At 67.9% G+C, this 23,047-nt stretch overlaps 10 protein-coding genes across 10 annotated transcripts; 3 read left to right on the top strand and 7 right to left on the bottom strand.

The window, feature by feature from the left end:
* Positions 1-5,631: 5,631 nt before the first annotated feature.
* Positions 5,632-8,661, bottom strand: MICPUCDRAFT_56321 (uncharacterized protein; the record flags this gene model as incomplete). Its single annotated transcript, XM_003056804.1, has 1 exon — positions 5,632-8,661. One exon carries the CDS (start codon positions 8,659-8,661, stop codon positions 5,632-5,634), a length of 3,030 nt encoding a protein of 1,009 aa, XP_003056850.1.
* A 334-nt stretch (positions 8,662-8,995) lies between these two features.
* MICPUCDRAFT_56320 (uncharacterized protein) lies at positions 8,996-10,573 on the bottom strand (the record flags this gene model as incomplete). The annotated part of the gene is made up of 1 exon (XM_003056803.1): positions 8,996-10,573. One exon carries the CDS (start codon positions 10,571-10,573, stop codon positions 9,092-9,094), a length of 1,482 nt encoding a protein of 493 aa, XP_003056849.1. The 3' UTR covers positions 8,996-9,091.
* Positions 10,574-10,651: 78 nt separating this feature from the next.
* MICPUCDRAFT_62312 (uncharacterized protein) lies at positions 10,652-11,944 on the bottom strand (the record flags this gene model as incomplete). The annotated part of the gene is made up of 1 exon (XM_003056802.1): positions 10,652-11,944. One exon carries the CDS (start codon positions 11,942-11,944, stop codon positions 10,766-10,768), a length of 1,179 nt encoding a protein of 392 aa, XP_003056848.1. The 3' UTR covers positions 10,652-10,765.
* Positions 11,945-13,885: 1,941 nt separating this feature from the next.
* MICPUCDRAFT_56316 (uncharacterized protein) lies at positions 13,886-15,286 on the top strand (the record flags this gene model as incomplete). Its single annotated transcript, XM_003057257.1, has 3 exons — positions 13,886-14,038; positions 14,271-14,375; positions 14,520-15,286. The coding sequence occupies 3 exons, from the start codon at positions 13,886-13,888 to the stop codon at positions 15,057-15,059; spliced, it is 798 nt and encodes a 265-aa protein (XP_003057303.1). The 3' UTR covers positions 15,060-15,286.
* Positions 15,287-15,362: 76 nt separating this feature from the next.
* Positions 15,363-16,359, bottom strand: MICPUCDRAFT_46719 (uncharacterized protein; the record flags this gene model as incomplete). Its single annotated transcript, XM_003056801.1, has 2 exons — positions 16,242-16,359; positions 15,363-16,131 (listed from the first exon to the last, which is right to left on the bottom strand). The coding sequence occupies exons 1-2, from the start codon at positions 16,289-16,291 to the stop codon at positions 15,363-15,365; spliced, it is 819 nt and encodes a 272-aa protein (XP_003056847.1). The 5' UTR covers positions 16,292-16,359.
* A 147-nt stretch (positions 16,360-16,506) lies between these two features.
* MICPUCDRAFT_38768 (uncharacterized protein) lies at positions 16,507-18,015 on the bottom strand (the record flags this gene model as incomplete). The annotated part of the gene is made up of 1 exon (XM_003056800.1): positions 16,507-18,015. One exon carries the CDS (start codon positions 18,013-18,015, stop codon positions 16,507-16,509), a length of 1,509 nt encoding a protein of 502 aa, XP_003056846.1.
* A 250-nt stretch (positions 18,016-18,265) lies between these two features.
* Positions 18,266-19,685, bottom strand: MICPUCDRAFT_49511 (amino Acid/Auxin permease family). The gene has a single exon (XM_003056799.1). The coding sequence runs from the start codon at positions 19,665-19,667 to the stop codon at positions 18,327-18,329; it is 1,341 nt and encodes a 446-aa protein (XP_003056845.1). The 5' UTR covers positions 19,668-19,685; the 3' UTR covers positions 18,266-18,326.
* Positions 19,686-19,970: 285 nt separating this feature from the next.
* MICPUCDRAFT_9111 (uncharacterized protein) lies at positions 19,971-20,216 on the top strand (the record flags this gene model as incomplete). The annotated part of the gene is made up of 1 exon (XM_003057256.2): positions 19,971-20,216. A coding segment is annotated over one exon (246 nt), but the record flags the coding sequence as incomplete, so codon positions are not given.
* On the bottom strand, positions 20,215-21,541 carry MICPUCDRAFT_62305 (uncharacterized protein; the record flags this gene model as incomplete). The annotated part of the gene is made up of 2 exons (XM_003056798.1): positions 20,215-21,308; positions 21,513-21,541. 2 exons carry the CDS (start codon positions 21,539-21,541, stop codon positions 20,330-20,332), a joined length of 1,008 nt encoding a protein of 335 aa, XP_003056844.1. The 3' UTR covers positions 20,215-20,329.
* A 218-nt stretch (positions 21,542-21,759) lies between these two features.
* On the top strand, positions 21,760-22,903 carry MICPUCDRAFT_56310 (uncharacterized protein; the record flags this gene model as incomplete). The annotated part of the gene is made up of 1 exon (XM_003057255.1): positions 21,760-22,903. The coding sequence occupies one exon, from the start codon at positions 21,760-21,762 to the stop codon at positions 22,768-22,770; it is 1,011 nt and encodes a 336-aa protein (XP_003057301.1). The 3' UTR covers positions 22,771-22,903.
* Between the last annotated feature and the right edge of the window lie 144 nt (positions 22,904-23,047).

Raw genomic sequence — 23,047 nt, 5'->3', positions numbered from 1 at the left:
CTCTTCGTCATCGGCACGCGGAAACTCCGGGGAAACAACGAGGTGCACCTCGTGACGCACGACCGCGACGTCGACGCGCTGCGGTGCGTCAAGGCGTGGACGCATCACCCCGAGATCGCGGACGTCGCGCCGTGCCCGACGGACGGCTCTCTCCTCGCGACGGTGTATAACCCCTCGAGCGGGAGCAAGGACCACGGCGCCGCGGTGTGGCGCATTCCCGGCGGCGTCACGGCCGCCGCCGCCGCCGCCGCCGCCGCGGACGACGCCGCGGAGACGGACGACGCGCGCGGCAGGGAACCCCTCGAGCGCGTGTCGTCGCTCGTCGGCGTGACCGGCCGCGCGCAATGCGTTCGATGGCACCACGACAGACCCGGCGTCATCGCGACGGTGGACGAGACGCACGTCAAACTCTGGCAGCTCGACGCGTCCTCCTCCTCCTCCTCCTCCTCCGCGCCGTGCGTCGGCGCGGGCGAAGTCTCGGCCGACGCCGCCGCCGCCGCCGCCGCCGCGTTCGACCCGCACGCCGACGACGTCTTCGCCGCGGCGACGGGCGCGGACCTCCACGTCTGGGACACTCGCGCGATGCAAAAGGCGCAGACGATCCACGCCGCGCGCGCGTCGCAGGTCAGGGACGTCGACTACAACCCTCGACGCGCGCACCATCTGATCACGGCGGGGGACGACGGCGTCGTTCGCCACTGGGATGCCCGCGCGCACGAGGCGCCCGTCCGGGAGATCGCCGCGCATCGGCACTGGTGCTGGCGTGCGAGGTTTAACCCGGTGTACGACCAGCTCATCGCGTCGTGCGGGTCCGACGCGAGCGTGCGGTTGTGGAGGGACGTCGCGAACTCGTCCGTGGGCGCGGAGGCGGCGGGCGGCGGCGGCGGCGGCGGCGGGGAGGAGGAGGCGGGGGAGATCGCGTCGTACGCGGACCACGACGACAGCGTGTACGGGCTCGCGTGGTCCGCCGCGGATCCGTGGAGCTTCGCGTCGCTGTCGCACGACGGGAAGCTCGCGCTCAACGCGGTTCCGAGGGCGGAGAAGTATAAGATATTGTTATAGAAGAACGCGACCCCGGCGCCCGCGCGGGGCGCCGGCGTAACTCCACTCGCAAAAATTCATCCTGTCGTCAGACGACTGAGAGAAAATCCGCGTCGGCGGCGCGCGCGTCTCGCGTCTCCGTCCATTCCGCGACGCGCCGCGCGACCTCGGCGCACGATGCCGGAGCAAAACCCGTGCGAGGTGTACATGCGGTACCTCCCGCGCACGTGCACAGAGGAGGAGCTCAGGGCCAAGTTCGAGAAGTGCGGGCGCATCACGCGCGTGTGGCTCAGCGTCGACCGCGCGACCGGGGAGTGCAAAGGATTCGGGTTCGTCACGTTCAGCAGCAAAACCGAGGCGCGGCGATGCGTGAAGGACTACAACGAGCACCCGCGGAATTACATGGACGGGAAGCACGTCGTCATCACGCACGCGAAAGGGTGGGACGACGGCAGGAAGCCCGTGCAGGCGTGCTCGTTCGGGCTGTCCTGCGCCAGGGAGGATTGCTACTTCTCGCATCCGGAAGGGTGGGACCCGCTCAACCCTGCGGCGGCGGGAGACGACGGCGGCGACGGCGACGGCGGCGACGGCGGCGGCGACGGCGGTGGGAGGATAGAGGGGGACGTTGAGGACGGCGGGGGAGGTGGTGGCGCGTCGTGGTCGAGGCGAGAAGGGGGCGGAGGCGACGGCGAGGGACGGAAACGCAAGGCGAACGACGGCGGCGGCGGCGGCGGCGGCGGCGACGGCGGGAACCGACCGGAGCGACCGTTCCGTAAGAAGAAGTACAAGCACGGAGGGGTAGGGGCGAAAGCGCGTAAACGCGCGAAAGCCAGAGCGGCGAAGGAAGCTGCCGCGGCGGCAGGAGGTAATTAGATAGCGCCCGCGCCAAACGCGGGAATAGCGAATATAAGATAGCCGCGGCCGCGGCGGCGGCGACGAACCGATGCGTCTCTATACTAATCAGTCTAGCTGCTATGGCAACGTCTCGACGTTCGCGTGATCAACCGACGACACGTCACTTCGACGCCTTCATGGAAGCCATCATCCCCCGCAACGCGGACATCAACTTCGGCGTCTTCGCCGCCTCCGCCCCGGAGACGGCGGCGACGACGCCCCAACCTTTCTTCCCCGCCCCCGCCGCCGCCGCCGCCGCCGCCTTCCTCTTCCGCGCGGCGAGCATCTCCTCGCTGTCCTTGGTTACCTTCTCGTCCGCGATCCACGCCTGCTCGGTGACCCCCGGCACGAACCGCTCCGCCTTAGCGAGCGCGAGCTCGTACTTCTGTTTGATGAGATGCGCCAGGTGCGCGGCGTTGTCGGCGCTCGCGTCGACGCCGCCGACGAGACGGCACCAACGCTTGATCTTCACGAGGTCGCTCCTGCTCCCGGACTTGCTCAGCTTCTCCACGTTCGCGATGGAGAACGGGATCCCGTCCGGTTCGAGCGCATCGTCCCACATCATCTGCAGGACGCGCGAGGACTCCCAGTCGAGGGTCTCGCGCGAGGCGCCGGCAGGGAGCTTCGCTCGGAGGTACCCGTCCGAGCCGACGGCGACGGCGCGACGACGGCGGCGGGGGGAGGGCGCCGCGTCTTCCGTCTCCGTCTCCGTCGAGGCCGCGCAGCTGACGCGGCTGACGCGGCGAGATGGCGGCGCCGTCGGCGGCGAGTCCTCGGTCGACGCGCTCGCGACCGCGACGCGACTGACGCGGCGGGATATCGGCGCCGACGCGTTCTCCGGAGCCGCCGTCTCCGAGGCTTTCGTCGCCGCGTCGTCGCGCGGTATCTTCGCGCTCTTCCCCGCCGCCGGCGACGACCGCGCATCAGATATCGGATCCATCCTCGTCGGGGGTCGTTTTTGTTCCTTAGGCTTCGGCTTCGGCTTCGCTCGCGTCGCCGGCGTCGCCGCCGACGTCCTCTTCCCGCGCGCCGCCGCCGGGAGCCCCGGCTTGAACCTCACCCTGCCCCCCTCGTTCGCTCCCTCCGCTCTCGCGTTCCCAGCGGCGCCGCGCACCACTCTGCTCTCGATCAGCTTCCTCTCCTTCGCCGCCGCCACCTTCCCGCGCTCCCCGGACGCGTCCTCGATCTCCGCGGGAAGGTAAAATGAAGTCGTCTCGTGCGCGGTTTCGTTCCGCATGTCCATCATGCGTCGAATCGCGAAGTAGTTCGCGCCGTTGTGCTCCGCGAGCGCGTTCCTAGGGCAGTCCACGCTAGACGCGACCGTCCGCGGGGTCGTCAGCCACGCGTCGTTCGCTTCCTTCGCGGACGCGGGGTACGGAGGCGCGCGCGGGCCGGTCCGCCGCGCCGCCGCGAGCGACAACGTCGAGGAGGCGCCGTCGTTGTCGTCGTCGCCGCCGCCGCCGCCGTCGAACCGAACCATCGCGTCTCGATGCCCCATCCCGGGGAAGGGCCGCGAACGTTCACGCGATGCTACGATAGACGCGCGCGCGTCGTCTCGCCGCGCCGCCGTCGCCGCCGCCGCCGCCGCGCGGTCGATATCCGGCGCGGAGGGCAGGCGCGGCGGCGGCGGCGGCGAATTCTCGTCGCCGGTTTCCCGTCCAAGCGTCGGCGGCGCGTCCAGGAGCCGCCGTCGCGGCGACGCCGACGCCGACGCCGACGCCGACGCCGACGCCGACGCCGCGCGCGATGGGAGTCCGAGCAGACCCGCCAACGCCTCGCGCTCCCGCGCGCGCCGCGCGTCCCGCGCGTGTTGGACGACGCGTCGCCTCACGACGCTCTCCGTCGTCTTCCGAGAGCACGAGCGCAGCCGCGACGCGTCGCCCGCGATGCGAGCGTCGATCGCCGCGCTGGAGTGCGCGCGCTGGTCCGTCCGCAGCTGTCGTCGCGTCGGCGCGGTCGTCGTCACCAGCTGCGACTCGGCGCGTCTCGCGCGCGCGGCGGCGTCGTTCGCAAGTTCGGTGTCGTTGAAGGCCCAGCGCCACAACAGATCCTCCGCGTTCTCGTCGTCCGCTGCTTCCCCTCCGTCGAGCGCGACGGCGTTCCGCGCGGTCGTGGACGTCGCGAGCGCGCGGTCGCGCGCGGTGGACGGCGACGGCGCGCGCCACGACCCGCGCTGAGAGGGCGGCGCCGCGCCGCGAGACGACATCTCGCCGCGCGCGGGGATGTGAGGGCGTCGGACGACTCGATTCGTGACGTGACCAGACAGTGCTGACGCTTGCGTGAGAACGTAACAACGCGTCGACCTCAAAAGCGACCGTCTACGATGAGCTAAGCTCCTAATGGTAATAAATGAACGCCGCCGCCGCCGCCGCCGACCATCATCACACCGCGCGCTCCGCGGCGAGCAACCGCGCTCGATCGCCGCTCCTCTGCGGCGTCCGCGGAGACGTCGACGTCGACCCGAAGCCGACGCTCAAGCCATTCGCGTCGTCGCCAAACTCGACGCCGCGAACGCCGCCGCGAACGCCGCCGTCGCCGTCGTCGTCCTCGTCGTCCTGGTCGTCGCTCCGCTTGATCATCCCGAACGCCGCGCCGCCGCCCCCGCCGCGAATCATCCTCCCCTCCTTCCTCCGCTGGTCGTTCCGCCAGTTGATCGCCAGCGTCGCCACCTCGAGCGCGTGCAAAAACAACGGCGGCGCCCACGACGACACCCTCTCCTCCGTCACGAACACCTTCTGCGCCCACGCGACGACGCCGCTCCCGGCGTCGACGCCGTACGTGAGGTACGACAGCGAGTGCGACCCCTCCGCCTTAATGGACGCGATCAGCTGCGGCATGAACTTGCAGACGAAGTTGACGGCGACAACCGCGCCCAACGCGTTGCCGTAGACCATCAGCGGTTCGCAGCGCTGCTCGGACGCGAGGACGAGAAGCGCGGGGAACCACGCGAGGGAGATGATGGCCACCTGCGCGATCGCCCAGAGGCGCGTCGCGTCGCGGGTTCGGTACGCGATGTCGATGCCCAGCGCCTCCCAGGTGAACCTTCCGGGCTCGTCCTCTTCGAAGCGCGCGGCGACGAAAAAAACGAAGACCATGCTGATCGAGTTCACGAGCTCGACCCACACGAACGTCACGCTGCGCTGCGCCCTCGCCCAGTACGCGAAGTCGCCTTGGTACGACAGCACGATCTGGTTGTAGTGCAGGATGAGGAGGTTCAGGACGTATAAGAAGCCGCCGATGTTCCCGAGGCCGAGCGTCGCCATGGAGATCCCGCGGCTCGATCGCCGAGCGTAGATCTTGTACGCTTGGGGGATGCCGACGGTGGCGCTGAAACATATCGAGAAGACGCCGAGCGCGGTCGTCCACGGTCCCGGGTTCTCGAGCTCGTTCAGGCACGAGTACGTCGCCTCCGCCGCGGTCCCATGCGACATGGCGACGCGCGGGCGCGAGTGCCGCTCGATCGAGCCGCGCGGGAAATCGAACAGGTCGGTTCGCTGATGCTGTCGGTGCCAGTTGGCATTTTCATAACGTTTCGCGACCGGAACGGAAGAGCCGCCGTCGCCGTCGGTCGCGGACGAGACGCGATACGCGATCGCGCGCGCGCGGGGTGAGAGAGCGTATTACACGTCGCGTTCGCGTTCAAACAAAACGACACGATCGACGATCGACTACAGTTAACAGTACCCGCGTCGCCCGTCAGATGGACTTGAACGGCGCGTCCCGGATCGCCTCCAACGCCGCGCCGAGTCTCAGCGCCACCAGCGGCCCCTCCTCCTCGCCGAGCACCTCCACCCTGTCTTCTAACCCGCGCAGCTCCGCCATGAGCGCCGCCGCGAGCTCGCGGACGGTCATCCCGGTCGGCGTCGCGGGCGGCGGCGTCGGGGACCTCTCCGCGGCGAACGGCTCGGGCTCCGGCGTCTTCGCCGCCGCCGCCGTCGTCTCCTCGTCGTCGTCGTCGTCGGCGGCGGTTTCCGCGGCGGCGATGCCCAAGAACCCGAGCCCGAGCGCGCCGCCGATGGCGGGGCCGTCGAGCGAGTCCGTCGAGCGCGACTTGGCGACCGCAGCCTTCGCGGCGTCCTTCGCCTCCTTCTCCGCGTTCGCTTTCGCCTCCTTCTCCGCTCTCGCCTTGGCCGCTTTCTCCGCCTTGTCCGCCTTTTCCTTCTCCTTCTTCTCCGCGCGCTCCTTCTCCTTCTTCTCCTTTTCGAGCTTCGCCTCGAGGGCTCTCGCCTTCTCCGCCGCTGCCGCGGCGACCTTGTCCGCGCCGTCGAAGACGTCTAAATCCGCGCCCGCCGGTTTCGCGTCGCACCCGACGTTGAACGACTTCAGTTCGTCCACGGTGTACGTCGTCTTCGCCGGTTTCGTCGGCGTCGGGGACGCGACGTCTTCCCAGCTCTCCGGGTCCGCGCGCGTCGTCTCGTCCTTCGCGTCGACTTTGACCTCCACGGCGGCGGCAGCCTTCGGAGTCTTCTCGTCCTCCTCCTCCGCCCACTCGTCCTCGTCGTCGCTGCCGCCGGTGATGCCGAGGTACGATAACCCCAACCCCGACGCGCCGCTCCCGCTCCCGCCGCCGGAGTCCGCGCTCGCGTCGGATTTCCCCCGCCCGATGCTCGACGGCCTCGACGCCGCGCCCTTCGCCTCGCCGACCATCGCCATCACCTTCGCCTGCTTGTTGTTCGCGTCGTCCGCGTCGACGTCCTCCGCCGCGGGTTTCGTCGAAGCCCTGGCCGTGGAGCCCAACCCCGCGCGCGCGGGAACCCCCGCCAGCGTCGGAATCGGCACCGGCGCCTCGTCGACGACGACGCCCGTCGCCGGGTCCACGAGCGGCGTCCACCCTTGCTTCTTTAGCAGCCGCCGTCCGACATTGTCCTCGGGGAGCGGCGCGTCGAGACCGCTCGTGGTTTTGTACGCGGATTTTTTACCCACCAGAGGCTCGAGCCGATCGGCGCCGGTCTTCACCGCCTCTCGCAACGCCGCGGCGGTCTCCGCGTCCGCCGTCGCCGCCGCGGCATCGCGCTCCTTCTCGCGGTGTTCGAACCCGGCGCTCCACGGCCATTCGCCCTCGTCCGCGGCCGGCGGTTTCTCGTCTTTCTTCTTATCGTCTTTCTTCTTCTTGTCTTTTTCCTTTTGCTTCTTGCTCTCCTTCTCTTTCTTCTCCTTTTTCTCGCCGCCCGTCTCCCCCGCCGCCGGGGGCAGGTCGAAGTCGTCGATCCCGGTGATCCCCAAGAACCCGAGACCTAACGCGCCGTCGCCGCCGAGCGTATCGTCGACGCCGTCGTCGCGATCCGTCGCGACGTAGTTCGCGGACGTCGGCATCGGCGGCACGGGAGGCCCGGACACGAGCCGACTGGTCGCGCCGTTCGATAACATCGTCATGAGGTCGTCGCCGCTGGTGCCCCCAGAGGTGGGCTTCGACGCCTTGCCTTTGCGCTTATCGGACGTCCTATCGGACGTCCTCGCCATCGCGCGCGCTTCCAAGTCCGCGGCGCTGAGCATCGCGCCCGGTCCGCCGGGCATGGGGGGCATCGGCGGCGCGCCGCCGCCGCCGCCGCCGCCGCCGCCGAGCATGGCGAGAAGGTCGTCCCCGCTGGGCGCCGTCCCCGGTGGAGCGGACCCGAGAGGCGAACGCGCCGGCATGACGCCGCCATTACCGCCGCTCAGAGCTCCCATGAGACCGGCGCCGGGCATGGGGGGACCCATCCCCGGGGGCGGGCCGGGCGACGACCCCGCGCCGGCGCCGCCGAAGAAAGCCGCGAGGGGATCCCTGCCCCCCGCGAAGATCCCTGATGCGCCGCCGCCCATCGGCGACGGCGCGCGCTGCTCGTTCAGGCTCCCCGTGGACGAGTGCAGCGAATGCGTCATCGACGCCGGGGAACGGCGGCTGCCGTCGGACGCGTCGAAAAATCCGTCATCCGCGGAGCCCTCGCCGCCGCCTCTGATCCTGCTTCCGCCGCCGGCGCTCCCCCTCGTCGTCCGCGGCATGAGGTGCCGCGCGACGGGAGGGGACGGGTTCGCGGGGGAGCCGCCGCCGGCGCCGCAAGCGCCGCCGACGCCGAGCATCGCCATCAACCCCGCGGCGCCGCCCGCGGCCGGCGGCGGCGCCGTTCGCGACTGCGACTGCGTTTGCGGCGGCGGCGCCGTTCGCGACTGCGACTGCGTTTGCGGCGGCGGCGGTCCCAGCCGCATCCCTGGGGGCGCGCCGCGGAACCCTTGCTGCTGCTGCTGCTGCTGCGCGGGCATCCCGCCGCTCCCTCCAAACCGCGGATCCCCACCCGCCATCGAGCTCACCTGCTTCTCCTCCATGCGAAGCGCGTCGAAGAACGCGTCCGACGACGCCGCGGATGTCGCCGCCGTCGCCGCCGCCGCGTGTGCGGCGTTCGCCCCCGCCGCGCCCTCGAACGCGGGCTGCGGCGCCCCGCCCGGGGTGAGCGCGCACAGCGGCGCGGGCCTGCCGCCATGGCCGAGGTCTATCACCCGCGAGATCTTCAGAGCGCCCTGCGCGAGGAGCTGGTCGAGCACCCCCGCGGTCCCCGGTCCGAGCTTGAAAACGAAGGCGTCCTCGGGGAGATCGAAGCCGACGGACTCGTGGAGCATGATTCGCTCCGCGCAGTCGACGCCCATCATGATGACCGCGAGCTCGCCTCTGGACGTGACGCGCGTTTGAATCGTGAACGCCTTCGGGCCCTCGCTCGGGTCCGTCACGACGCGGTACGTCGCGTCGCCGCCCATGGCGAAGTCACGACGGGGGGCGTTGAACTTCGATCAGAAGAGATCCGCGTCTATCGAGATCCGCGTCGATCGAACGTTCGATCGATCGGCGACGCGTTGGGTGGATCGCGCGTCCCGTCGCGCGAACGCCGGCCGCGTTTGGGGCGAGGGCGAAAGCCCGAGGTCGTGGGACGTCAGCAGCGACCGCGACCGCGTTTGGGACGACGAACAGCACGCGTGTGGTGCGTCCGCGCGAATGCCTTCCGTTGGCGGCGGCAGCGAATCTTTCGAGTTTCGCGTCACGCATCGAACAGAACTGAAAGCGAACAGAAAGGAGGCTGGCGGAGGCCCCGATGCAAGTGGGATTAATTTTATTTTTTCATTTCACTCGTCGTCGACGACGACGCGGCGTCTTCGACGCTCGCGCCCGACCCCCACGACCCCGCCACCGCTACACGCCAAACTTCGTCACCTTCTCCCCCAACGTCACCTTCACGTCCACGACCCCGACGCCGTTCCTCCTCACCTTCAGCGTCACCGTCTCCCCCGCGCGTCTCGCGTCCAACGCCCGAAACAAATCCGACGCGTCCTTCACGGCGGCGTCGTCGAAACCGATGATCACGTCCCCCAACACAACCTTCGACGGGTCGACGACGTCCCGCGTCGTGCCTCTGATCCCCGCCATCGCCGCGGCGCTGCCATCCGCGACGCCGAGGATCAGAACGCCGTCCGTGTTGTCCGCGTTGAAGCCGAGGAGCTGACGCAACGCGCCGTCGGGCGCGAGCACCACGCCGACGTTGGGTCGCGTCACCTTACCAAACTGTATGACCTGCTCGACGATGCCTTTCACGGAGTCGATCGGCAGCGCGAACCCGACGCCGCTGCTGCTGCCGCTCGTGCTCGCGATCGCGGTGTTGATGCCGACGAGGCGACCGTTACTATCCAGTAACGGTCCGCCGCTGTTCCCCGGGTTGATCGCCGCGTCGGTCTGCACGACGTTGAGGATCGGCCGCCCCGTGTTCCCGCTCGGGAGCTCCCTCCCCAAACCGCTGACGATCCCGGTCGTGAGCGTGTGGTCTAAGCCGAACGGGTTTCCGATCGCGAAGACTTTCTGGCCAACCTGTAACGACGACGACCGCCCGAGCGGTATCGGCGGCGGCGACGTCGTCGGCGGCTTCTTCACCGAGAGCACGGCGACGTCTTTGTCTTCGTCGTATCCGAGCAACGTCGCGTCGTACTGCGTCGTGTCGCCTTGAAACGCGACCGCGAGGTCGTCCGCGCCTCTGACGACGTGGTAGTTTGTCACGATGTGACCGTTCGTATCCCACACGAACCCGCTCCCGGCGCCGCGCGGGATCTCCGTGGAGTCCAACGAGTACGCGTTGACGCGCGCGAAGACTTTGTTGGTGATGAAGACCACGGACGGCGTCGCTTCTTTGAACAGCTTCACCGTGTCCGTCTCCTCGCGGTCGAGGACCGTGGACGCGCCGGACGGGACGATCAACTCGGGCGCCGCCGCGGACGCGGTGAGCGCGCGGTTCAAGACCCGCGGCGCGAACGCCGACGTCGCGGAAGACGTCGGTCGTCGTTGTTGTTGCATTCTCGGCGAAGTTTCCGAAGACGTCATCGGCGCGAGCGGCATCGCGACGGGGGACGCCGCGAGGAGGCCGGAGAGCGTCGCGGCGGTGAAGCGCACGCCGAGGGGCTTTGCGTGTGGAGTTTCTTCGTCCGCGTCATCGCGCGCGGACGCGCGCGCGTCGAGCGATGTCGGCTTTCGCGTCGCGCGCCGGTGGCGGATCTGATTCTGACGCGTCGGCGAGTCCGACGACGAACGAGATCCGACGCGCCACGGGACGCCGACGCCGCCGGCGGTCGGGCCGTGCACGCCTCGGCGAGAGTTCAGCAGCCCGAAGCTCGGGAGCGCGAGGGCCATGATCACGGAGAACCCCATGCGATGAGGTCGCGGGCGCGTGAGGTCAGCGGCGCGCGCGGACGAGTGACGTTCGTGAATAGTAAATTCGCCAAGTCAGCGAGAAAGCGTTTTATTTCTTCCAAAGACTTCCTCTCTCGGGACCGCCGGCCAGCCTACGTCAACGCGGAGCAACACGAATCGTCGATCGATAACCTACTTCTTTTTCCCCCTCCCCCCTTTCGCCTTCGCCTTCTTCGCCTTCTTCGCCGGCTTCCTCCCCGCGCCCCCGCCCGCGGTTTTCTTCTTCTTCCCGTCCGCGCCGAGCTTTTGCGCCGCGGGCGCGCCTTTCCTCTTTTTCCCGCCGCCGCCGCCGCCGAACTCGTCGTCGTCGGAGACGTCGTCCATCCCCCTGACCGCCGCCGCGGCCATGTTCCCGGCCGCGGCGCGTCCTCTCTCGTGCTGATCGTCGTCGTCACTGTCCACGCCGAGGTACCCTTCTAACGTCCCTCCCACGTTGTTCGCGGTGACGTCTCTGCGCAGTTGCACGTAATCGTTCGCGATGCACTCCACCTTCGCTTCCGTTTGATTCACCGCAAGGACGACGATGGACGCGGGCGTGGGGAGGATCTTCGCGTCGTAGATCACGCCCTTGAGGTCGACCTTCACCCCGGACGTGTACTTCGCGGACGGGTCGGAGAGCAGGCGGCCGACGACGCCGACGTCGCCTTCCAAGTCCACTGACTCGCCCGCGCCCTCGCACTCGAAGAAGATTTTGTTCCTGTTCACCGTCGCCGGCATGAGCAGCGGTATCTCCCCGATGCGGTCCGGCGTCGGCGCGCCCATGGCCCCGGGCATCTTCGCGGGCTTCGCCGTCGCCGCGGTAGTAGCCGTGGCAGTAGTCGCGGGCTTGGTCTCCTCCGCTTTCACCTCCTTCTCCACCTTCACGTCGTCGTCGTCGTCGTCGTCGTCCGCGTCCTCCTCCGCGAGCGCGGGCGGGGATTTGATCGTCGTCTTCTGCGGCGTCGTCGCCTTCGTCGGCTCGACCGGCTTCGGCGTCGCCGCGGTCCCGGCGGTCCGCATCGCCGCCGCGGACGGGACGTCGTCGTCCGAGCTCAGGTCGTCCACGATCTTCTGCACCGGGGACTTGAACGTGTTCATCCACTCCGGCTCGCTGCTCGACGACTCGTCTTTTTTCGCGATCGGCGGGCGCGGGCGCGCGAACAGCGGGACGTCATCGTCGCTGTCGTCGTCCAGAACGATCGGCGCCATGACTACGCGTACGCCGCGGGGGCGATACGCCGCGTTGGCGGGGGGGTGCGCGTGCCCCGAACGCGCGGGCGAGACTGCGGACGACCCGTCTCGTTCAAACGCAAACGGGATCTCTTCAATCATCAGCGTGACTTGGACGCTCGCGTCCAGTCAGACGTCAGTTGTTACCGCGCGCCGCGCCGCCCGCGATGGCGGGGGCCGAGGACGATGACGAGAACGTGATCATCGAGAAGGACGACGAAGGTAACACGTGGGTGATCGACTTAAACAGCGCGGTCGTGATGCGAAAGCCCGCGGGCGCGAACGCGGAGCTCGCGGTCGTCGGTCGATGGATAGACGGCGCGGTCGTCCTGAACGAGGAGCTGCGCGGCGCGACGAAGGGCGAGGACGCCGCCGCGGTGCTCGCCGCGGCGTCGCCGCCCGCGCCCGCGGCGCCCCCGCTGAAGCCGCCGTTATCCCCGGACGCGATGCGAGCGCTTCGCGAGCGCGGATGGGTCGTCGTCGACGTCGTCCTCGACGTCGACGTCGCGAGCGCGACGCGCGAGGAGCTCCGCCGCGAGGTCGTCGACGCGGACGGCGGACGCGCGATGACGCCGATGTTCCGGGAGAGAGGCGCCGACGGCGGTCGGAGCGACGCGGTCGCGTGGCTAGAATGGCGCGGCGGCGTCGGCGGCGGCGTCGAGGGCGGCGGCGCGCGAGGCGTCGCCGCGCCGCCGCTCGCGAAGGCGGCGGTGGCGACGCTGGCGGCGGCGGCGGCGCAGCTGTCGAGCGCGCGCGAGTCGCGCTTGCGCGTCCCGAACGTCGCGCAGCTTGGGGTGTACCGAGGCGTCGGCGCGAAGTACGAGCGGCATCTCGATAACGTCCGCACGCCGGTGCGCGTCTGCCCGTCCCGCGGTGCACTCGTCTCGAAAGCTAGGGCCCTAATTCTATTTGGCCGTCCGTCCCGCTACCCGCGGCGTCGCGACGGCCGGTACGCGCCGCGTCCGACTGACGCGTCCGTTCCGTTCCATCCGCGTCCTCTCCCTTCGTCGTTCGTTCGTCGACAGTCCGGCTGGTACGTCAACGCGCGCGCGTACACCGCGATCCTCTACCTCAACAGCGCGTGGGACGCCGCCGCGCGAGGCGGCAGCCTGCGGTTGCACGACGTCGTCGTCGACGACGACGACCGGTCCCGCGGCGGCGGTGGCGGCGGCGGCGGCGAGCCGTCGCGGAGAGTCGTCGACGTGGATCCGCGCGGCGGGCGGCTCGTGATCTTCGACAGCCGCGAGGTCGCGCACGAGGTGACGCCGCTGCTGGGTAGGAGTAGTGGTAGCGACGGCGGCGGCGCGGACGCGAGGTACGCGATCACGCTCTGGGTGCTGGACCCGAGCGTGCCCGTCGACGGCGCGACGAGGTAGCGGCGGAGCGCGGCGTGTCGAGAGCGATTCGCGTTCGTCTTCGCGGCTCGTCCGTCACCCGTGCACTTTGTTCACGCACCACCCCACGTGAGCCTCCATCTCCTCCCGGCTCAGCTTCGACGTCACGAACACCTCTTGCGTGGACTTCCCCTTCCGCGCGATGAGCTTGAACCCGCTCAGCTCGGGTCCGGACGCGCCGAACGTGACGCGGAAATCTCGTGCCACGCCGCGCGTCTTCGCGAGCCGCCCTGGCGTGACCGTGTCCGTCTCCGGGAGCCGCTCCGCGAGGTGTTTCAGCACCGGCGCGAGCCCGGGGGCGACGCTGGAGTGGTTGTTCACCAGCCGCGCCATTCGCGCGATCGGGGTGAGCCGCATCGTCCCCCGCGACCGCGCGATCGATCTGTCGGCCGGAGTCGTCCTGCGCAGCTTTATTTTTTTTCCGTCTGTTCCTTTTCGATACCACGCTGCCACGCATCGAATCCGCCATTTAACTCGAGGACGACGGTCTAATTCCGCCGACTCCGCGTCCACGTCGGACAGAACGAGTGTCCCCGAGCGACGTTTCGAGGACGAACTCGACAGCCAACGACTTCGTTCGACGCGGCCCGTCGCGCGTCATTCCACGCGCGCTCCCTCCGCTCGAGAGAGAACGCCGCCGAAAGCAACCATGGCCGCCGTCGCGCAGACCCCCACCGATCTCAAGCGCCTCGCGTTCGTCGAGTCCGCGGCCGCGAACTCGTTCGCTTACGTCACCGGCACGACCGCGTTCGCGAAAGCGTGCGGGTACTACACCTCCGCGAAGGAGACGAACGCGCTGAAGGTGCGCGGAACGGCGACGACGTCGCGCGCGAGTTTGCTTCCCGCGCGTCCGTCTTTACGTTCATGATCGTTTCTTGAATTCGCCCGCGCGATCGCGCGCGATACCGCGCGCGACGCGACGCGCGCGACGCCGTTCGCGCGCGAGATCTCGCCAGCTGTGTTCGTTCTCTGGAGAAACGCGCCTCAACTTCTCATCTTCTCCTCTTCCCCGCGTCGCGCTCCTTCTCTCGCAGGGCTCCATCACGAAGATCGAGGACCTCATCAAGTCGTACGGCGCCCCGGTCGTGTCCAAGGTGTCCGAGAAGTACCCCGGATACATTACCACCGTCGACGAGAAGGTGCGCGCGCCCTTCGAACGATCCGTCCCCCGGTCGCGATGAGATCTCGAGTGCCCGGCGCGAAAATATCGCGGAAAAAAACGAACAACCGCGGACCGACGTCTTCTCTTCCCCCCGTCCGTTCGAATCCACCCCATCCGTCAGGTCGACACCGCGGTGAGCATGCTCCAGAGCATCTGGGACACGCGCATCGCGCCCTCCGCGCCGGTCGCGTACGCGAAGAACGTCTACGCCGCCGCGCCCGGGAAGGTAGAGGAACTCAACGCGATGCGCGAGGAGTACTTCAAGAAGATCGAAGCGACGCTCGAGACGCTCAAGGCGCGCGCGGTGAAGCTCCCGACGGAGCTCACGTGCGCCATCACGGCCGCGATCGCGGAAGCGCGCGCGAAGATCGACGACGCGCAGCTCTTCGAGAGAGTCAAGGCGGCGTACGAGACGGTTCTGAAGTACCCCGCCGTCGTCGCCGCGGTGGAGAAGGCGACGCCGGTGGCCGCACGCGCCGTGGAGATTGGTACGCCGTACTACAACAAGGCTGTCGAGGTCGCGGGGCCGTACGTCACGAAGGTTGGCAACGTCGCCGCGCCGTACGTGAAGCCGATCATGGACCGCATGTACCCGCCCGCCGCCGCGAAGGAGATGAAATCCCCGGAGAAGAAATACCCGTCGCCGAAGAACCTCGACTGAGCGAACGGTCGCCTCGCGCGCGCGAACTTTAAAGAAAGAACAGAGAAAGGTAAAATAAATAAATAAACGGGGGGGATGGGACGACGATCATGCGTGAGGACGACGGCGCGATCACGGACGGACGAGAGGACGAGAAGAAGAACGGGGAGGAAGACTGACGCATGTTTCATTTTTTAGGCTGCGACGCGCACGCGCGCGCTGTAAAACACACGAGACGAACGAAACGCAACACACTCTTCCTCGCGTGCGGTACACGTACTGTAAATAAATCCTAGAAGCTATCACCGTCGCGCTATCCGTCGCTCAACCGAAGGAGTTGGCGAGGTACAGCGCGACGCCGAGGATGATGAAGATGAGCGTCACGTCGATGCAAAAGTGCCGCGTGCTCCGCATCGACGTGATGATCGACTTGAGCCTGCCGTTCGCGGTCCTCATCTCCGCGGTCACGGTGTCCATCTTCGTGTCGATGGTGTCCATGATCGGCTCCTGTCGCTTGATCTCCTCGTCCATCTCCCCCCCCAAGTTTTTCAGCACGCGAAGCCCTTTCGAGATCTCGTCCAAGCCCTCGTCTTGTATCTTTTTACTCTTCTCAAACTCCTTGTTGAACGCCCTCGATTCCTCCGTGTGCTCCATGTTAAACGTCGGGTTTTCCGCCATGGACGCCATGTCCAAGGTGACGTGCCTCGCGGCGCCGCCGCCGCCCTCCGAGAGCCGCGGCGGCGGCGGCGGCGGCGCCTTCGTCACCCCGTCGGGGACGCACTCGATCTTGTACTCAAAGTCCGCGACCTCCTGCTCGCGCTCCGCTCTCATCTCGTCCGTCACCCCCTTGCTCTTCTTCGACATGAGCTTCCGAAGCTTCGGGAGCTCCTCGCGAAGGTAGTTTTTCCCTCGTCGAATCTCCGCGTTCGCGGTCGCGATCGCTGCGCGGTTTTTCTCCTTCTTCGCCTCCTCCGCGCGCTCCATGAGATCTTCGAGCTGGTTGTTCATTCCGTACAGCATCTGCGTGTACGAATCCGCGTCCTTGCTCGCGGGCGCGGTGCCATGCTTCTCCTCGGGGAGGTAGTGGCTGTATCTGAGATCACGACGGCGACGGCGGGGTGGGGGCGGCGTCAGCGAGAGTCGAGGGCGAAAACGATGGCCACAACGGAAGGAAGAGTCGCGGTGCGCGGGCGCGGCGCGTACTTTTTAAGCAGAGAGCCGCTGCGGAGAATGATGTCCGAGGAGCTCGCCATGGTGATCGGCGACCCCGGCGCGTTCGTGCCTCGAATCGATCCGCGGAGTGACGTGCGTGCCCCGGGCGTCGTCGGATGGCGGAAGAGGCCGCCGTGCCCAGGCTTTTTTTAAACAGTCGGATGGCCTCGTGCCGCTCTCTTGCTGTGCGTCATTTTCTGAGATTACGCCGCCGCTACGTGTACCTAATCTACGCTCGTCCGTGCTCTCGAGAGGATCACTCCCGCTTCTTCGCCGCCTGCGGCCGTCGCTTAATCTCCGGCAAGAAATCCCCGAGCCGCTTCGTGCCGTCCAGCGGCAGCGTCGCGAACGTCGTCACCCCCCCCGTCTTCGCCGTCCCCTCCTTCGACAACTTACACCCGAGCTCCTTGCAGTGCGGGATCAACTCCTTCAAGCTCTCTTTCATCTTCTTCCCTAACGCGGTGACGTCGAGGGTCCAGTCGCACACGCGGAGCGCCATCAAGATGACGTGCATACACAGCAAGTCCTTAGACCTCTTCGGTCGGACGTACCGCTTCGCCTCGTCCGCGCCCGGAAGCGTCCCGTCCTCCGAGCGTTGAAGCTCCGTGAACGCGTCCACGACGCCGCGCTGCACGAACGGGTGCACCTTGCTCTCGTCCGTCCACAGCAATATCCACGGCTTCGGGACCGCGCTGTCGATCTCGATCTCCTCCTCGCCCTTCCTCTTCTTCTCTCTGCGCTCGACGACGACGCCCTTGTGGACGTAAAACTTGATCAAAAAGTCCAACGCCGCGAGCGACTTGGCGCGGAGTTTCCGCCGCCTGCTCTCCTCGTGCTTATCGCCCCCGGGCACCCCGGTGCCCTCCGCGATTTTTGGTACCAACGACAGCGTGTACGCGTCGAAGTGCCCGTCCGCCTCGAGCTCTTTCATCTTCGACGGCTTCTTCGACGCCTCGCTGAGATCTTTCCACCGCGTCCGGTCCAACAGGTCGAGCAGCGGGAACAGCTCGAACGGAAACGCGTCGCTCGGGTTGGTCGCGTCCACGTCGTGGCCCGGGATGTTCCTATTCGCGCCCGCGAGCTCCGAGAGCTGCTTCGCGCTCATCTCGTTCGCGGTCGCGGCCGCGAGCGCGTCTTGCAGCGCGGAGGAGGACGCGAACGTGGACGCGTCGACGGCGCGTTCCGCGCGCACGCGAGCGACTTTTCGCTGGCGCTTCTGCGACGAGAACGCCGCGGTCAGGCGCGCGCTCGCCATCCTGCGCGTCTCCGGGTCGTCCATGTCCTCGACCGGGCCGGTCACCGCCGGGGGGTCGTACTCCAGGGCGTGGCATCGCGTCTCGATGGGGAATATCGCGCCGCCGGCCACGGGGGCGATCGCCATCGCGTGCGTCGCGCCCGCGCCGACGCCGCCGCCGCCGCCGCCGCCGACATCATTTCCGGACAGCTTCCTCACGCGCGCGACGAAGTACACGCACGCGTCCGTGGGCATGTGGCACGGGTCCGCCTCGCGAGGCTTCTCCTCGAGGAAGTTCTTCCCGACGTAATCCACGCCGTCGGTCCTCCCGCGGACGATGACGTCCTCGGCGCGTCTATTCGCGGAATCGTCGTCATCGGACGGCGCGTCGCGCGTCCACGCCTGGAACGTCGTCCCCGACGGGAACCGTCCCTTCGGGAGATGCGGATTGTGAATCACGAACGGGCCGTCGCCATCGTCCCCGGAGGCTAAAGCCTCGATCTCGACCACCGCCCCGCGTTTCAACGCCATCGCGGCAGCGCAGACGCCGCGCGCGCGACCGAGTGCGACCTAGGGATCGAGACGTGTTTTTCTCGACAGCGATGAATCCCGAGTTTCACGCACCAGTCTGCTGTGTTCATTCACGAGACGCCGCGCGCCGCGCCGCCTCGCCTCACCTCACGTCGCGCGCTACATACCTAAGCAACACATACCTAAACTACGAACTCCCCCCGAACGCACGCCGTCGCAGCGCGCCGCGGACGTCCCCACGCGCGGCCGCGCGCGTCCAGCCCCCTCCCCCCCCGGCGTCCTCGCCGCCGAGCCCGGCCCCGACGCGAACCTCACCGCGCCGCCGCCGCGCACGCCTTCGTGACGCACACCCCGCACGAAAACGGCGCGGCGACGTCCTTCGCGTCCGCGATCGTCGTCCTGAGCGCCCCCGCGGTGAGCAGCGGCACGAGCAGCGCGCCCAACGCGATCATGCACTTCAACGCGACGCGAACGCTCTCCGCGCGTTTCCCGCGTTCGCCTTTCATCGCGACGAGCGCGTACGTCGCGGGAAGACACATCACGATGACCGGCTGGAACAGCGCCCCGATCGCCCCCACGAGGTTCTCGATGAGGTTCACGCTGTTGCATAAGACGTACGCGGCGCCGAGGACGACGACGGACATGGTCGCCCACTCCGCGCGCGCGCTCCACGACTTGTCGGTCACGTCGCGCGTCACGAATCCGCGCAAGAGCGCCGCGTTGAGGATCACGAAGGACACGATCAGGTGGAACACGAACAGCGCGTTTCCCGCGTACCGGTGCCCGTCGAACGGTAGGATGTCGAGCAAGAACCCCGGCGCGCCGGTGCCGTACTTGGAGTACACGTACGACGCGGTGCCGTAGTACAGCGCAATTAGAGTGGGCGCCGTCGTCGAAACCGTCTTTAGGTAATCCGCCGGCGTCTCCATCTCCGACAAGTACTCGAAGAACGCGCACTGCCCCCCGCCCGCGGCGAAGAAGAACCCCCCGATCCCGGTTAACACGTCCGCGACGTCGTTAGACGGCGACAGCGACGTGGACGTCTTCACGATGTGCGCGCCCGCGTCGTCCGCGAAGACGAGGAGGAGGACGCAGAGCGCGAGCGCGAGGAGGGATAACGACGCGATGAACGTGATGTCGCCGTACGCCCTCAACTGCGCGAACGGCAGCGCCATCGCGACCGCGAGCGCGGACGCGACGGGCATGCACACGCGCGTGTGGAAGCAGAAGTTCATCACCGATCTCCCCATGGCGTTGAGGTCCGCGGCGATGAGGCTGAAGAGGTACAGCTGCACGACGACGCGCGCGATCTTCCCCCCGCGCTCGCCCAGGAGACGCGTCGCGACGTCGCCCGTGCGCGTGAACCCCTCCCCCTCCACCCTGGTCGACATCGCGTGCATCACGCGCAGTGACAGCGCGTTCAATCCCACGAATCCCAAGCACGTGATCGTCCCGAGGACCCACCCGAGACGGCTCATCTGCTTCGGGAGCGTGAACGTGCCTTGCCCGGCGATCTCGCCGAGGATGATGAACGCGAGCCCGAACCAGTGCACGTTCCGTCGCTTCGAATGAGGCGCGTCGAGGGGTAGGATCGTTCCATCCTTCGCGAGCAGCGGCGAGCGCTCGTGTTGCTTGGGCGCGGTGCCCGACATCGCCGCCCGCGGCGCCCGCGCGCGGATGGAGTGCGAACGCGGGGGTGTTATGTTTCGCTGATGACGACCGCGCGCGAGTCTTTTTCGTCACGACCGACGTGATGACGTGAGCGGCTCGTCGCGTCAGTCCCTTCGCGCGCGTCGACGATGGCGAGCGCGTTCGCGCCCGTCGCCATCCACCGAGTCGTCGTCCGCGTCGCCGCGACCGCCTCGAGGAAGAGCGACGGCGGCGCGGAGAGCGCGTTCCCGGTGTCCCCGCACAAGGCGAAGCTCGAGGCGCGGAGATCGTACAAGACGGTTCGGATAGATCAGATCGCTCGACCGCTCGGGAAGACGCGCGCGAACGACCAGGAGAAGGTGAAGTGGCTCATGGAATCGATCGCGGACGTCGGGCTTCAAGAGCCGATCGACGTCTTAGAGGTGGACGGGAAGTACTACGGCTTCAGCGGGTGTCATCGCTTCGAAGCGCACGTCAAGCTCGGCAGGGAGACGATCGAGTGTCGCGTGTTGAAGGCCACGCGCGCCACGCTGCAGATGCACCTTCGATGACGACCGCTGAAGTCACGTGTACAGTAGATATTCTTTATCTCTAGGGTTTAGTTCGCACGCATCGCACTGCGTTCATCGATCATCGTCCATCGTCGCGAGGAACGTCGCGTCGCTCACTCGAAGAACGACGGCATGTACGACCGAATCAGCGCCCGTCCCTTGTCCCCGCCTTGCTTGCACATCAACAACAACACCTCGCGGATGAAATCCTTGAGCATCTGCTGGTCGCCGCCGATGCGCTTGTTATCGTACCCCACCCGCACGCGCGTCTTATTGTTCAGCATCAAGTTCGTCGCCGGGAGCATCCGTCGGAATCCGTCGCACTTCAACAACGCGTCGCACGCGCCCTCGTGCCGCGTGAGGAGAAACCGGAGAATGTCCAACATCGCGGCGACGGAGATCGGGTCCATCGTGTTCAAGCCTCTGCGGAGCGGCGCGACGAGCGATGGGACGAGAGGAATGATCCTCTCGGAAGGTAACCGCAGCATCTGCTTTGAGCCTTGGACGCCCAACAGACGCAGTGGCTCTTTCGTCTCGCGCGCGCCGTCGACGAAGAGCGGCAGCCACCGCTCGAGGTCAAACTCCGGATCCTCCGGTCCACCCGTCGTCTTCCACCGGAGGCAGTCCGTGCCCCCGAACGCGCCGCTGTCCTTCTCCGCGGGCAACGTCGCGGCCTTGTACATCCGCGCCAGGTCCGTGACGTCCATCGAGAGCGCCTTGAACCGGTCCTGGACGGTGTAGTACGCCTTGTGCTTCACCCCGCCGGCGACGTGCGCGCCGCGGCAGTGGACGCAGAACCGAGCCGCGAGCTCGGTCGCGGCGCAGAGGCGGTCCGGGCCCGCGCCGACGGACGAAGACGTCGACGCGAACGACGACGAGCGTCCGGTGTGCGAGAACACCTGCGAGATCTGCGACGGCGGCTTCGCGGGCGCGCCCCCCGCGGAGCGCGCGGACGACCGCGTCGCGCTCGCGCCGTTCGTCCCGAGCGGGGACGCGTCGCGCGTGGACGACGCGCCGCCGGTCTTGTTGAGCGCGCGCGCGCTCGCGGACGTGCTCGAGCGCTTCGTGCCCTCGCTCGGGGACGATCGACTCCTGCGCGATGGGCGGTGGCGTCGCGGAGACCGTCATTGGGAGCGTCGCGGGGGAGGACGAGGGAGGCGGACGGATGGAGACATCTGAGGCGGGCGCTCGCAGAGTGCTCTCGGGGAAATCGAGAAAACGGTCGTCTCCGCGCGGACGCGGGGGCGCGGCGGACGACGCGCGAGCGCGGGGGGAGCGTTCTAGGGCGAGACGCACCCTCTTCCGGTCACATTATGCGTCGACATCTCGCCGTGCGCGCGGAAGCGCCGTGGAAGTGGTCGCGGGGCCCGCGGCTCGCGGCGCAAAGCCGTTGACCGCCATTTTACGGCTGGCCGGCCGCGCGAGGGGGGCGCGCGCTGTCGGATATCGGACTTGCCCGAACCGCGTGAAGTGTGTGTCACCGGAATCTGGTTCGTGCGTCATACTTCGCCGCGCTCCCGCCGTCGTCGTCGTCGTCGTCGTCATGTCCGTCCACCTCCACTTCGAACCCGCGCACGCGCTCATCGGCGGCGCTATTCTCGGCGTCGCGACCGTCGGGAAGCTCCTCCTCACCGGCCGAGTCCTCGGCATCTCCGGATCGTTCAAGGGCCTCGTCACCATCGGAGACACGTCGAGATGGAGGTTCGCGTTCCTCGCCGGGCTCGTCGGCTCCGGGCTCGCGGACGCGTACATGAACCCGGACCAGGTCGCGGAACCCTCCGCGGGGCTGACGCGCACGGTCGTCGCGGGGCTCCTCGTCGGCGCGGGCAGCGGCCTCGGGAACGGCTGCACGTCCGGCCACGGCATCTGCGGCAACTCGCGGTTCGCGCCGAGGTCCATGGCGTACACCGTCCTCTTCATGGCGACGGGGTTCGCGGCCGCGACGCTTTTCGACACGAACGCCGCGCTCGGGGTGAATCCCGCGAGCGCGCTCGATCGAATGAAGCTCCCGAGCGCGGAGGAGATGATCGGGTACGGGAACATCATCGCCGCGGCGGCGGCGTCGTTTCTCGGTCTCGGCCAGCTCGCGCGCGCGCACGCGAAGAAAAACGACGGCGAGCACACGGACTTCCACGACACCTTGGGCCTCGTCGCCGAAGTCATCAGCGGCTTCGTGTTCGGGCTCGGCTTGAGCATCAGCGGAATGCGCCGCGCCGCGAAAGTGAGCGGGTTTTTATCCGCGACGGCGTCGTCGTGGGACCCGAGCCTGATGCTCGTCATGGGCGGCGCCATGGGGCTCGCGATTCCCGCCTTCGCGCGCAGCGAGAGCGAGACGAAGCCGCACTGCGCGAGGGAGTTCTCCGTGCCGCCGAAGAACAGAGGCATCGACAAGAACCTCCTCTTAGGCGGCGTGATGTTCGGCGCGGGGTGGGGGCTCGCGGGGATGTGCCCCGGCCCGGCGATCGTGTCGTTCGCGGCCAACCCGACCGGGACGGTGGGCGCGTGGCTCCTCGCCGTCGTCGTCGGGATGTACGCGCAACACCGGGTCTTTTAAGCGACGAGAGGGGAGGGAGGGAAAGTAGCCCAAGTGTTCATCAACAGAGAGTGCGATGCGATCGATCGACGCTCGTTTGTATATTAGAACCGTCTGCTAGCCAGCTTGTCGTAATATCATATGTATGACGAGACCCCACGTCGCCGCGAATATTTCCTCCGCGGCGCCGCGTCGTCTCTCTCCGCCAACCTCCTCTCCTCCTCTCTCGGCCGCCTCGAACGAGTGAGCGCACGACCGACGCCGTCCGCGATCGACGATGCGCGCACGGCACGACACA

The sequence above is a fragment of the Micromonas pusilla genome, assembly GCF_000151265.4.
Source record: "Micromonas pusilla CCMP1545 genomic scaffold MICPUCscaffold_3, whole genome shotgun sequence".
NCBI lineage: Eukaryota > Viridiplantae > Chlorophyta > Mamiellophyceae > Mamiellales > Mamiellaceae > Micromonas > Micromonas pusilla.
The sequence above is the reverse complement of the archived record's forward strand: the minus strand, read 5'-3'. Positions and strand labels throughout refer to the sequence as shown.